Source organism: Patagioenas fasciata, chromosome 3, assembly GCF_037038585.1.
Source record: "Patagioenas fasciata isolate bPatFas1 chromosome 3, bPatFas1.hap1, whole genome shotgun sequence".
Taxonomy (NCBI): domain Eukaryota; kingdom Metazoa; phylum Chordata; class Aves; order Columbiformes; family Columbidae; genus Patagioenas; species Patagioenas fasciata.
In genome coordinates this window covers 100,247,508-100,262,065 of record NC_092522.1, presented here as the reverse complement: position 1 = coordinate 100,262,065, position 14,558 = coordinate 100,247,508, and the positions used below count along the sequence as shown (strand labels likewise).

Below are 14,558 nucleotides of genomic sequence, written 5' to 3'. Positions count from 1 at the left end.
GAAACTTCATGCAGAAACTGTCAAAGCAATCATTTTTCCTTTGGAAAAGAGATAAGGACGTCCTGAGGAGATCACCAGGGCCTGGCCAAGGACTGGCTGTAGGAGCCTGAGATTAGAGCTGCTCCCCAAAGTTGCTGAATAGGAAAATTTTCAAATCCTGAGAATATTAGTGAGGCAGGGAAGCTGCTTGTCTCTACCTCTAGCCTGGAGGACTGTGCTCCTGGAAGCACAGCAGAATGCTGCATCATTTTCTTCAGTGGTCATTCGTCATCTGCTGCTTCTCTGTAAGCTGGGATACCCTCTGTATCTTTCTGCAAAAAGGCACATTTACTCTTCTTTCAAAGAAAAAGCTCTCTTCTTGCCGGGTTCCTGATAATGGCACTGGAAAGGTCCAAGCATGTTGTTAACAGAAGGACGAGATCACATCAGTGCAGGATTCAGAACTTGTGTTCTTCAGCAAAAGATCCAGTTTTAGCAGCTGCATTGGAGTTTAAATTCAATCTAAGCCCCTTAATGGTACTTCATAAAAAAGTTTTAAATACTTGATCCCTGTTTCCAAGCACAGAAGATGGCTCATACACTGGGCTGAGGATTAACAGCCAAGGTTATTTCATAGAGGATGAAAAGTAGATTTCTTGGTGCTGGTAAAATTTGTAGTCATGTACATGGAGTCTGATCAAGCTCTGGAAGCCTCCAGAGATGGGCCTCATTCTGCACAACCTTGCTAATAGGATTGTTGACCTGAGGAGGACTCTTTGAAGAATCAAATTGATTATGCAGAAATCATTATACACAGTTGAAGAAGACACCAAGAAGTTTATTTTAGACTTTTGTCTAAACCTCTGCCTCTATCCAAAATTATATTATTTTCATTTCCTATAAAATAGCTCTTAGCTTCTAAGGATGAAAATACCCATGTCAAGACGTTTAGAGCTTTTGTCAAATATACCTGAAGCCATCATTTTAATTCAGGAGTTTGCTTTTGTTTCTTCTCATGAATGAATCACATGCTGATGTCCTTAATTCCAAAAACCAAAATTAAAATTTTTTCATTTGTCTCATCTGTTCTATGATTTATTTTCATGCTGGCAGATTCTACATTTACTTGCTTAAATAAATGTGCACTGCTTTAAGCTTATTTTATAAACAGCACTTGTAAATCAAAGATCAACATCAAAGATGTTCACTGTAAAGTAACTATTGTTGTTTGGAAGACACTACATTAGAAGTCACGCCTTTCCAAGATTATGCTGTATTTATACCCTGCTTTCAGCATAAGTCTGAGCACAAGTTACTGCATTTGGCTTATGCCACAATTAATTAATTCATTGATTTCAATGAAAAGTCAAACAATATACTATACAATTAAAAAAATCAAAATAACCAAAGAAAAGAAAAAAGCGTATGAACCAGCACACACGTGCAATCTTTTTTTGCCTTTTACTTGTTCATGATATTCAGTGTTTTATATTGCACAACTTTGCATATTAGGTATAGTCCTGTTCCCTTATATTACTTTCAAAGGAAAGAGTGAGAAGAAAAAAGGGATTTAGACAAGCTTTTGAAATAAAAACTTAGGTCTTTCTCAACTGTATATATGAAATTGATGGAAAAATTCCTATTTCAGAAGTGTATCCCTTCCGAAGTTGTAAGAATTTTAGAATTTATTTCATTTGCCTTTGTAAAATCTGATCTAGTCTTGAATGTCATAAGAAGACTGACTGTTTTACTACACCATTTAGAGAGTTACTTGTCCTGGAGGCCCTACAAGAGGGGTTTGTTGGATTCTCAGTAAAGTCACGTGTATTAGTGTTCACACTCTTCAGAACAGCTCAGCTGAGTAACTCTGCATTTTGTTCTCTCAGTGGTTTTTCATTCTGTATCTAAAATGTCTTGAAAACCTGTCCTAGATGATTGGCTTCCATGGGACACTGATGTGAAAGTGTTAATTCTACACTGTTGTGAGTTTGACCTCGAATTGGTCTGTCTTGTCTGCACCGCGTGCTGGGTTCTGCGTCACCTCACACCACAGGCTGTATCTGCCTCTGTGCGAAGTGAAATGGCATCACTCCTGTTTTGTAATATTTTATTTCTACCTATGAGAGCAGTGTAGAGTGAAGCCCTGGGTATCTGTCACAGGAATAGATGTAATTCTCTGTTGGGGGAGAGCAGTCAGATCCCTTTCACTTGCTGCTTTCCAGTTCACCACCAAGCTACTCTGGAAGCAGCCAGAAACACTCCTTTCCCCCAGGCTCGAAAGCAATCCTATCTGGGAAGATCTGCCGTGCTACTTGGCTGAGAGACAGGATTCAAATGGAATTATTACGTATGACATGCTGATGCCAGCCTCAGATCTGGATTTTTCTTTCTTGGTCTTTTTTTAACCTCAGACTTCCCAAGTTCCTCAGAAATCTTGGTTTAATTGAGCATTTAATTGGACTATGGAGTATCAGTAGTGTATGGAGATTTTGATTTTCATCCCTTTAAGTTAATGTAGCTAATTTACGTTTCCTTTCAAGATTGAAGCTGTTCCCAGCAGACAGTGGGAATCAAATGCAGTTTGCAAAAATATCTGAAATGTGAAGAGAGAATTGTGTGAGGTTTGTATGCCAGTAAGTGAAATGAAAACCCCGTAGCACTATTCCTTGCTATTACACTGCCATGCTATTAATTGGGCTTGTAGGGAAACTTTCAAGATATACTTTGTGTATGCATTTTGTAACTATTCTGCCTTCCTTGGATGTCCGTCCTATTTCTGCTGTCTTCAGCTTCATACAGTAGACCTGACAGATTAAACACTGCTACCTTGTATCATCTTTCTATTTTACACCAACACTCTCATGAAAATTCGTCCCCCGCCACCCTTTTTGTTATTTTTTGTGGCTTACCTGTCCACTGCAGAAGTTCATTGCAGTTTAGGTTTTAGGCGAATGGTGGAGTTGCTGGAGTCCTGTAGGGTTGCACAGACGTGAAGGAAGAAACGTTGGCCATTTGTCCTCTCTCTACCTCAAATCCTAAGTTGTTGCAGCAGGAACCAACATGCTCAGCTTTTGCTAAATGAAATAAGAAGATGGTAAGAACGAATTTATAAATCATCAGCAGTAAACAACTTATTATTAATGTTTTGGAAAAAAAAAAAGGTAAGATTAAAGCAGCCACTCCTTTTGGCAGAAGGAATGAAAAGGGTGGAAACTAGACATCAGATTGCTGATTCAGAGTTTGATCCCAGATGTGGGAGGAGAAACCTTTCTGGAGTTCCTCATAACTCACTGAAATGAGGTAGGCTGGTTCTGCTTGGGAGCAACAGATGGATTAGATCAACATGGGAGAACAGAGAGATAAGGAGAAGGACCTGAATGACTGTGGCTTCAAAGAAGCCAGAGAAAAGGAATGAGTTGAAGAGAAAAATTAATGCATCAAAAAGTAGGAAGTATAATTGCTTTCTGAAGTGTTTCTCTAAACCCTATCAGTTGTTGTAAAGAGTTTTGAAACAACCTACGGTAGCATATTGGAACATGTGTTGGGTATGTATTGGTGTTACTGGTAGAGATCTTCAGTGTATTATGAGCTCTGCTGTAGCTTTTAATATAAGAACTTCATAAAATCATTTAATTATGTGTTTAGTTTTGCCTTATGTAGAAGAAGCTCTTTTTCTAGGTCTTTAACATTCATTTGGCAATATTAGTCCCCGAGCCTTTTATAAATATTTTTAGATTCATGGAACATGCTAGAAAAACTTAGAGGAACATTACCAGAGAATTATTTTGAATAGTATGTGTGTATATGTCATAGATCTCTAGTAACATTCTAATTGTTGATGAGATTTTTTTCACTTTTCTCTCATTACAGATACATTTCGTCAGCTCACAAATGGAAGTTTAAGAGACTTTATGCAAAATATATGTGAAAATGGAAACTTCATCTTTGCTATCGTCTTTACATGATGAATGCAGATCAGACAACTATATTGAACCTCACTACAAAGAATGGTACCGAGTAGCTATTGATGCTCTAATTGAAGGAGGTTTAGAAGCCTACAAAGAATTTCTTTCCAAGGAGAGATGTTCAGAGTTCCTAGCGGATGAGGAAATTGATTATATTTTGAACAACGTTCACAAACTTCCCCAAAACACAGTTTATTCCTCTAACCATGCCATTGATGACACCTCTTCCTCGGGAACCTACTGGCCCATTGAATCCGATGTGGAAGCTCCAAACCTTGACTTAGGCTGGCCCTATCTGATGCCTGGAATTTCTGGTGGCACGAATATTGATCTGCTTTTTCATCCTCCACGAGCACAGCCTTACACCATAAAGGAAACTGTTCGGAAGCTGATACGAGATGCAAGAAAGGTAAACATGAAAAATAATATTGAGGAAAAAAAATGGCAATAATAATGTAGTTGGCGTTTTATTAGAGGCTTTTTTTTTTTTTCTGTCAGGAAGAAAACAGTCTGACTGCTAACAATTAAAATGAAAAGGTTTTCCCAGACTGAGGTCGGTCCCTTAGTAGCACATGCACCAATACTGTTAACCTTATTTACAAGGGATCAGGAATTAATTGGAGGGATTAATGAAGCATAATTACCATTTTACTGTAATGCTGGCCAGTTCACGAGAAATTTGTAGATAATCAGTGTACCTTTTCTTTGACCTCAGTTGAATATACCTCAAGTGATACAATTCTATGTAACTTCAGGATGTATCATAAGGTTTCTCACGCCCGTCCGTGGGAACATGCATCAGCTTGATATGGTAGCCAGTTGTTATAAGAAAATAACACCTTGGTGTACGTCTGACTCGTGTACCTTGAGAGTCCCAGGTTTTGTGATTTTCCATGCCAACTGTCCTTGCAGAAATTAGTCAGAAAGTACTAAAGAGAGCTCAGAAGAAAACAAAATGTTTAGGCAACAAGGAAATAGGTCTTAGTTGGGTATGTTACCTTCATTTCTGACTAATGACTAATTCATAAGAAATGTGGACGCTTCTCCAAATGTACTTGTCTCCACTTAGGGGCACTTACATATTGAGTTTCCTAAGGCACACCTGGCTTCCACCTCAGCAGCAGGGTGCTGTATGCACAAACCACCTTTTGCCTGCCAGTGTTGATTTTAAAGAAACACCAAGCTTGCAGATCTGCTTGACCCTAGACCATGTTACCTTTTTAAACAGATGTGATCAGGTTTCGGAAGTATTCCTGGCAAGTACATCATCCTCTCCTTTCTTCCCCGTGAAATAAATTGGGTTCTGTGTGACCCTCCAGGTTTTTAATCAGTAGGACGAGCTCTAGCTCCAGTGCATCCATAAACACTTCAGTGGCTGAAATGTACGTGTAAATGTGTGCAATAGAAATGAACTGAAAGGGGCAGGGAAGGGAAGCACAACATCTCTCTTACAGTGTCTCTCTTCTATTTAGATAAAGCATATAATTTGTTGCCATAACAGAGTTATCACTAGGCATTTATCCTGCAGTTTACAGTCTAGAATGATTGCATACTCAAGGAAGAGGAGAATGAACTACTTCTCTCCCTCTTTGTCCCTTTCAGAGGTAGATATGGTGTTTTCTGCTTTTGTATGTAGAAAGACTTGACTGTGACATGCCCAAGATACTCTGTGATCTTTTTCAGCTGCAGCTCCTGAGCTACCAATGTATCTACTCTAAAGGAAAACACAAAACTACAGTTAACTCTATTGCCAAGAGTACTTCAGTTTTGCTACAAGGTCTTGAAATGCCATGAAGAAAGGCTGTTTCCAGTCAGTTCCCACGCTTTTTGTGCCTAGCTGGCTGGCTGCATGCAGCCCAGTCCCTTTCCGACAGCTCTCTTAGCTGGTGGTACTGCCTTGTAAAATGCCATTTCAAGGAGTATCCCTCCTCTGAATGCAGCTATGGAGAAAAATTAGGTGTGATTCTTTCCCCTCTTTGGAAAAAAGGTTGAGTGCATAGTGTTTTGGCTCTCTAATGTGCTTGTGGTGCTCCTATAAAGAGGATGTTATGTATGTGTCACTGTCAAATCTCACAGATGAAAGGTTTGTTTAGTTGATCAGAACAACCTCAACAGCAGCAACCATAACACTTTTGATACAGTGATATGGTTTGGTTGCTTCAGGAAGCAGCAATTAAATCTAAAAGACATACTGTTGTTCAGCCTCTTCTGTCTGCAGATATATAGAAAAGTTTAAAGGATTTCTAAGTAAGGTAAATCAAGGTATTTAAAACATGCTTACAGCAGGCAAACATTGTAAACAGGCTCACCTACTTCTCCTAAGCCACATATAAAAATGTAGTTATACTAAACAAGGTTCTTTGTTATGTAGTAGTTGAGATGTGTAGTCTTACGAGAATATTCAAAGGAAATAGGAAAAGGTTACACATGAAAAACAGAAACCTGTAAAGAATAAACAAGTTCTTCAGCAAGTCGCATTAAACCAATACAGCTCTAAGCAAAATCTATGGGAATTTCAGCAAACTTCTGTGGGAAAATAAACAGACTGTCAGAGGTGAGCATATTCATACCACCAAACTTTAAGCACTAAACCTGAGTGCCTGAGTTCAGGCACTGATTTCCCTGTGCTACCTGAGCACTCAGTGCAGTAGGAAACCAGCCTCTACAAGGGCAAGCAGAGAATTTTTCTGCACTGATTCATCACATGAAGTAACCCATTCGATTTGTATTTATGTGTGTATACTAGCCCAAATATTCATGAAGGAGACTGAGCCAATTGAAACCTAGCTTCTTTTGAATATTTGGAGATACATAAGGTTAAGATGACATTAGCAGACTTACTCTTGACCTCTTTCATGCTTGATGCATCACAGTGTCAGTTGTTAAAATGACTATTACATATGTTAATTTTGACCTTAAGAATACGTGTTGTAAACAACATTAAGCAACTTGCTTGCTGACAGTGATTTTTCCTGACGAAAGAGGAAAATACTTTTTAAGGCTTAGCTACACTAGGCTGAAAACAGTGACTATGAAAAAGTGTCGTAAGAAAATCTTGTGTAAATGCATAATATTCATAAAAATTATACGTCACCTTCATGGTAAGTACAGTCGATATAACAATAGAGTTTTTCTTACAGAAAAGGATCAATATTATTAAATTCTAGATTTTAACCACTTTAAGGACATGAATCCATTCTTGTGATATGTTTCTTATATTAGAGTAGAGGAACTGTATCATAAATAAGATGGCATTACATTACAGTCTACACTAGAGCACTCCTGTGGGATAGGTGTGATGTTAGCAGAGTGCCTTAGGTCAAACCTAACATGTCAACAAAATGGGTTTACTGTTGGTATAACTAAACCTCATCTCCAAATGATACGGTTGCCAGCCACGCTCTTCTGTCAACATAACCTGTGTTCATGCAAGGAGGTTGTTTGGCGTGACTGTGTCAACTGGGGAGACATGAGTCTTTTTCAGATGTTGATATAACCATGCAGGGAAAAAGCACTGCGAGGTCTGTCTGACCTTAATGATGGACGGACTTTTGCAAACAAGCTGGTAGCCTTATTCCTTGTGTGTTTTGGAGGCTTCTGCCTTTAATCACTGGCAGGTTTCCGGTTTCTCTGAAGCTTGAGGTGCTCCTACAGCCTGACTCATCCCGCTTGGCTGTCTGAACCACAACTGATAATGTTTAGCAGTTTTTTCTGAGAAGATTATTCATCTGGGAAATAGTATCAAGAAGATTACTCATCTGCATCAGGTTAATGTGAAACTTCCTTTTCTTACTATTATATCAAGTAGCACACAGACTTTGATAATTAAGTATCCTTTCCCTCTGTGACTTTTCATAAGAGTTGCCTCAAAACTGTCAGTTATGAAGCTTGTAAATGTGTACAAGAAACAGCTCGTGCTGTCTTCTCAGGCGTGATTGACAGGGTGAGGCAACAGGGAAGAGGCAGGACAGAGCACCAAAGGGTCCTCCTGGCAGTGTGTTTTTCTCTTACTTCATTAACTGGATTCCTCTCTCCACCACCGAGACATTCCTACATAGTTTTAAAGAGAATGCAAAGCTCTGAGTCTTTCGGATTGATATCCACATAAGGACCAGCTCTTCCTGGAGAGAATTCAAACATGTTTTTTAAAGAACTGTGTTGTTTAGACAACCCAAGGATTACTGGTTTGCAGCACAAGCCAGGAAATACTGAAAGACTTCCCTGACATACTTTAGGGAATTTCTGATGGAATGCAAGAAGTTGCATGATATTCGACAAACATGCAATACTTTTCACTGATTTTATTTTATTCAAATAGATTAGCAGTCTTAAACTTGGCTTCATAAAATCAGTGATAGTTGTGAGACTTTTAAAAATCTTATTTGTAATCAGAAGTTTAGATGATTAGCTTGTTATCATTTTGGAAACTCAAGGCAGTTGTTTTTGCAGAATTACTCACGATTGCGCTTTTTAATGTGATAAATTATTGCAAAACTTGGATACTTGTGAAATAATTAAATTACACTGTAAACAAGTGTAATTTGTTTTTAGGTCTTGCTGAACCCACTGTAGGTAGACCTTTAGTAAGTCAAAAAGGACTTTGAATTCTTGTAAGAGATAAATTATGCACAAAATCTGGTGCTTGTGTTATCTTCTAGAGCAGTGGACCTAGGCAAATAAACAAAACCAGTTGACTCATTTTACAATTGTATAAAAAGGAAAATATTTTCTTCTAGTTTGGGTGAGTTTTTTTTTTTTTTCTTTTTGTTTTGTTTCAGGAGGGAACAAAAGGTTGTTTATTACAGAAAAAATGATTATTCACTAGTGATCTCATTTTGTCATGTGCATAATGCAGTAATAATGATCTAGTTCTGAGTTCTGGCTGCAGTCTAGTGTGAAAGAAAATAAAATTCTCTGCATGCCTGTATGAAGAGTGATGTTTCTATATAGAAAGAAATTTGTAGAATATGGGTGTGTTCAGCAATCTTTTTTCACTCTCTCAACAATACTCTCAACCAACTATTTTAAATATAATTTGAACACAGACTGGAATAACAATAATGTATCATGTTTTTGGCAATGCTTATCATTAATTGCAGCAGTCCAAGCAAACGAGGGAGAGGGGCTGCATTTTTTTGTTCATAAAAGCTACAGCAATCTGCTTAATTCAGGGAAAGGAAATAGAAAAATGCAATAGCCATCCCACTTAAAAGTTTTCGATATGGTCTGTAGAGTGTCTGATAAACAATGGATATATTTTAAGCTGAGCGTAACACATAGAAAGATTCATTTCTCAGCTGAAGATGTATAGACAACATTTTCCTGCCAAAAAATACTACCCCACCAGTATTTCAGCAGGTGCTTTTTGGTTCAGCTACTGTGCTGAAGGGTGCATTTACCATTCACTTCTAGCCACTTTCTGTGAAATGACTTCCTGATGGTTGAAAACCAGCATGGCAGTCATGCGTGGAGTTTCCAGGCAAAACATGACTTTTAGCTTTTGATAGATTTATTACAGACAGTGAGGTCACATCCCAGCTTTTCTAATCACAGGGCACATGCCATGCATTAGAACAGGACATGTGTCTTGCTCTTGATGCTATTATTGTGTGACTCGGTATCAATTTGTTGTTGTGTGCTCACAACACATAATCATTTCAAGTATTTTATATGCTTGGATTTGCCTTTAGAGTCCTTACACTGTTTCACTTGCCTGTCCCCTGCTCCCCCTGCCATCCCGCTCCCTCTGCGTAAGGGCAGTCCCAGCACAGTCACAGTAGAGCACTCATAATGCAGACAGAGGGCGGCCGGCCATGGGACATGTCTGCAAGCACTTCTATAATCTGGAATGCCTGCACACTTTTTGCACATTCAGTAGTTTAAAATATTCTTTATCATATTCCAAAATAACTTTGTACTACAATGTGCTGAGGTGACTGTAGGCAAAAATATGCTACAAATACAAACTCATTGGTTTAAAATAATTTTGCCCCAGCAGAATGCTTCTTTCAGTGCCCAGTCCAGTGTACCTGGGTTTCATCCCTCTCCTTTACTTGCTTGTCAAAAATAAAACCTGATAATGTTGAAGTACTCTTTTCATTCCTCTGAATTCCTATCCTCAGGAGATCTGAGTTTTCCTATTATTTTTTTCAGCCAAGGAACAATCTTGCCTGAAGAACTACAGGCTTAATCACCTCATATTCATATTGCCATAGGCCGTTTTTGATCTCTTGCAGTTTTAGCATAGCTTTTGATCTCTAGTAGCTTTCCAACATAGCCAGTGATGCTCTGGGGGTAGGGGACACATTTTGGGTGATCTTAAACTTTAAATTTGTTTGTCATGTATCAGAATTTGGAAACTAAAATATTTTACTATACGTGAGAGAATTTTAAAGGAGCATAGCTTGGTATACAGACACATGCAATACTGCAGCAGCATTTGTGTAAAACAGTATGATAGAAACTACATGGAAAGTGGAGAACTGCTGACACAGAGCAAAACAAAAAGCACAAAAATCCAAGGAGAGCTGCCAGTTCAGAATTTCCTAATCTCCTGTTTGGAAGGAGCGGGATTGAATGCCACAGAGTTATGTGTATTAAGTTTCCTCATATATCAGATCTGAGTACAAGTATCTACCTCACTTGTAATTATTTCAGACAATTCACTGTATTATTTTCCTAGAGGAGTACTGCACGTATTCCAGCGCAGATGGTAGAGGAGTCAAAGTACACTTCGGTATTTACCTCTTTAAAAGAAGTGCAGACCTTGCCTTTGATAGCAGTGCGATCACGCCTTTCCATTTAGCCTGTTGATAAAGTATGTCTATGACTATTTTCTAATAAAGAGGTGCTATTCTGTGGAATAAAAGTTAAGGTCTACATTTTCAAAAATGGTGGCTGCATGCCTGAGACCTCAGAGGACGTTTACTCTTAAAAATCCTACCCTGATTTATCTTAGAGAAGAAAGAAATGACAGCCATCAAACAATAACAGGGTGTAACTGGCATTGAGCTGAATACTTTATAGTAGGATCTGCAGACATCCATAAAACGACTCACCTCAATAGAGCTGTTCAAAATAAATAATTGAAAGACAAAGCTATGGCTTCCTTGATCAACAAAGTGAATAATTTTTCAGTATATGGTCCACTGATCAGTAAGCCAGTTGAATTTACCGTAGTGTTATTCACATTACAAATATAGAAGTGAAAGCAACCAAACTAGCCATCTCTGCTTTCCTTGCCTTTGTTTGACATCATGGTCTCTTCTCCCAGGCAGTTAGCAATAGGACAAGGGGACATGGGCTTAAACTTTGCCAGGGGAAATTTAGGCTGGATATTAGAAAGAAATTCTTTACAGAGAGAGTGGTCAGGCATTGGAATGGCCTGCCCAGGGAGGTGGTGGACTCACCGTCCCTGAAGGTTTCTAAACTGAGATTGGACATGGCTCTTAGTGCCATGATCTAGTAAATGGGCTGGAGTTGGACCAAGGGTTGGACTTGATGATCTCTGAGGTCTTTTCCAACCCAGTCGGTTCTATGATTCTGTGATCTTGTAGCCTCACCTAAGTGTTCCTGCTCCGACAGGGGGATTGAACTAGATGATCTTTTGAGGTCCCTTCTAATCCCTAACATTCTGTGATTCTGTGATCTTTTCTGATATCCTGGGTGTTTGTTTTCTTAAGCTGGAAACATTATGTTTTGTTGCATGTCTGTATATCATTTATTTTTCTGGTGTCTTAGTCTTCCTGATCAGTGCCAGCCAGTACAGACATACCACTACTGCATTATAAACAGTAGATTCAGAATTTACATACTTTCCTTTATCCTTTATCATCAAAGAATATGACCGAAGTGTGTGCAGTTTTACAGATGAGAACACTGAGCCACAAAGCATTAAGTTAGTATATATCACGATTTAAAAAGATACAATTCTGAACCAAAAACCTTAGAGTATTTATGTTAGCAAACAGTACTCAGAGAAAGTAGAGACCAGATAACAAGTTTTTATTTTCTCATCTTTGTGGTTTTAGTTGATAAAAATCATAGTCGTGTGTTTAGTGTTATAGTTATGAAAACTAATTTCTGAGGAACATCAGTACTTCTCAGAAAAAGTTTGCATTTGTATGTGACTATAGCTTTATGGTGCTTACTTTTCAGAAATATTTGTAAAAGCATGAAGTCCTTTCTTATCTTCAGATAAAGAGGGTGTATCTTCATGACATACACAGGGTGTTCTCATACCTTAGTTAAGAGCAGATTATCCTAACCAGTTCTGTCTCTTGGTCTGGAGTGCTTGCACTGACTGCCTGGCTGTAAGACCCAAGGAAACCAGAACAAGATTCCTCAACACCAGGTTCCACGCTGACCCCTGCTCTCCTCAGCAAGGTGTGTGGGCATGAAGCTGCCTTCAGAAAAGTTCTGTGCTGTGTCTTTCATCCAGGGGTTTTTGCTAACTGCGGCACCAGATCTCCTCAGGCCTTTTCACTTCTGCCAGCAACCCTGTTGAAGAAGATGAAGCTGGGTGATAGGATAATACGAGAAGTTATGCACCGAATCTCATAGAGATGAAAAGAAAACTTTGATATCTGCTTCATCCACTTGCAGTCAGGCTAAAAGAGTAGCGCAGGATTGTGCGTTCAGGTAGACAAATGGGTGTGCCTTCAGTTCAAACAGCAGCAGATATAACATCTCAGCCTCATTTTCATGCTGTTTCCTGGAGCTGCAGGCACTTTTTGCCAAGCAGGCTGCACTTCAGCTCAGTAAGCTCCCTTTATTATGGTTTAAGCACTAGGTAAAGCACCAGACAACACATTCTAATTCAGGTGAATCTGAGTGGCATCAGCCCACAGATGGTATTGTAGTTAGTGTTTTCCTGCTAGGCTTTTGATGCTCAATAAGCCAGAAATAAAAATGAGGATGAGATGAAATAACCAGCACGTAAGAAGAGTAAGTGCCTGCTGATTCTCTGGATCTTTCTCAACAAATGCCCACCAAGGGACAGCCCTTTTTAAGCTGTGCAGAATTCACTGCTAGTGAGCTGTGGCTCCTGATCAGAGACATCAGAGGCAGCGAACAGAAGTGACAGTGTCAGTCAGCAAATCTTATTTCCCTCAAATGCCAGCAGGATACCGCTTGTCAAAGCAGCCAGATCTCCATCCAGCATGACAGAGCACCATATTATCTGAAGCTATCTGCTGTTCTGATAATTTCTTGGCACTGCCTGATAGCAGATTAGTGCAGGTATGTAATAATTGCCTGAAAAGTCACTGTCAAGGGTGTGGGTTTCTTTTAAATAATAGACAGGTATATGTGGCTGCACAGTGTCTGGTTGATAGAGATCTGTAACCTGTCTTTGCTGAGGATGGGCCTAAAAATATCAGCCATCAACGGATCCAGCTCTTACAGGAGTATGTACTGTTACAAATCTACAGAAAGCTGCTTTACAATGTAACAAAAATATTTTGGTGAAAGGAGATACTTTTGAAGTGAAAAAATTAAGCATAGAGATGAAACTGTGAATTATGAATGATTCTTCTGTTTGTTTATTTGTTTGCTCTCTCCTTATTTCATGTCTTAGCACTCTGTGTTTACTAGGCTGAGATATTACATGACTGACAGGCATTAAGTAATGCAGAAATGATTACTTGTACAGTAGCTGTAATAGTTATTTTTTCTATAATATCATTATCTATTTCATTCACAATTTCTAGGCTTGCTGACAGAAAGACACTTGCACCAGAAATCTAATTAACAAGATTATTTGATTTCTTATGCATAAGTTGAATTTAATGATGGAAGTGCAGTCCAGATCTGAAGTGCTGTGATGCAGGATTACAATTTCCTGTTACAGGATTTCTGTCCCAAGAAAGGTCTCAGTGCTTTGACTTGAAGCTCAGAGGAGTTAAACAGTGTCTTTGCAATGGGCTCTTGAGACCCCAGGAAACTCTTCTGTGTGAACGTCGGAGCCTTGCAAGGCCAGGGCTCTGCATGCTTTTTGGAGGAGTAAAAAGGAAGGAAAAGATGTGCTGTTTCCAGTTCTGGGCCCCTCAGTTCAAGAACGACAGGAAACTGCTTGAGAGAGTCCAGCGCAGAGCTACGAAGATGATTAAGAGAGTGGAGCATCTCCCTTATGAGGAAAGGCTGAGGGAGCTGGGGCTCTTTAGCTTGGAGAAGACTGAGGGGTGACCTCAATGTGTATAAATATATAAAGGGTGAGTGTCACGAGGATGGAACCAGGCTCTTCTCGGTGACAACCAACGATAGGACAAGGGGCACAAATACAAACTGGAACACAGGAAATTGGCACTGAAATTTGAGAAGAAACTTCTTCACAGTGAGGGTGACGGAGCACTGGAACAGGCTGCCCAGGGAGGTTGTGGAGTCTCCTTCTCTGGAGACATTCAAAACCCACCTGGATGCCTTCCTATGTAACCTCATCTAGGTGTTCCTGCTCTGGCAGGGGGATTGGACTGGATGATCTTTTGAGGTCCCTTCCAATCCCTAACATTCTGTGATTCTGTACACCTCAGCCAGAGGTATTTAATTCCTGCTTTAGGTACCTTTGGCATCTTTCTTGGATGCAGTGCCTGGTGTCATATGGGAATGTGAGCTCCC

At 39.3% G+C, this 14,558-nt stretch overlaps 1 protein-coding gene across 1 annotated transcript in view; it reads left to right on the top strand.

Moving 5' to 3' along the window:
• Positions 1 to 14,558, top strand: part of FAM83B (family with sequence similarity 83 member B) — a 55,790-nt gene that overhangs the window by 1,111 nt on the left and 40,121 nt on the right. The window contains exon 2 of the mRNA XM_065835236.2: positions 3,850 to 4,353. Within this exon, the coding sequence (XP_065691308.2) occupies positions 3,910 to 4,353 (444 nt within the window). The 5' untranslated portion in view covers positions 3,850 to 3,909. The remainder of the gene's footprint in view (positions 1 to 3,849; positions 4,354 to 14,558) is intronic.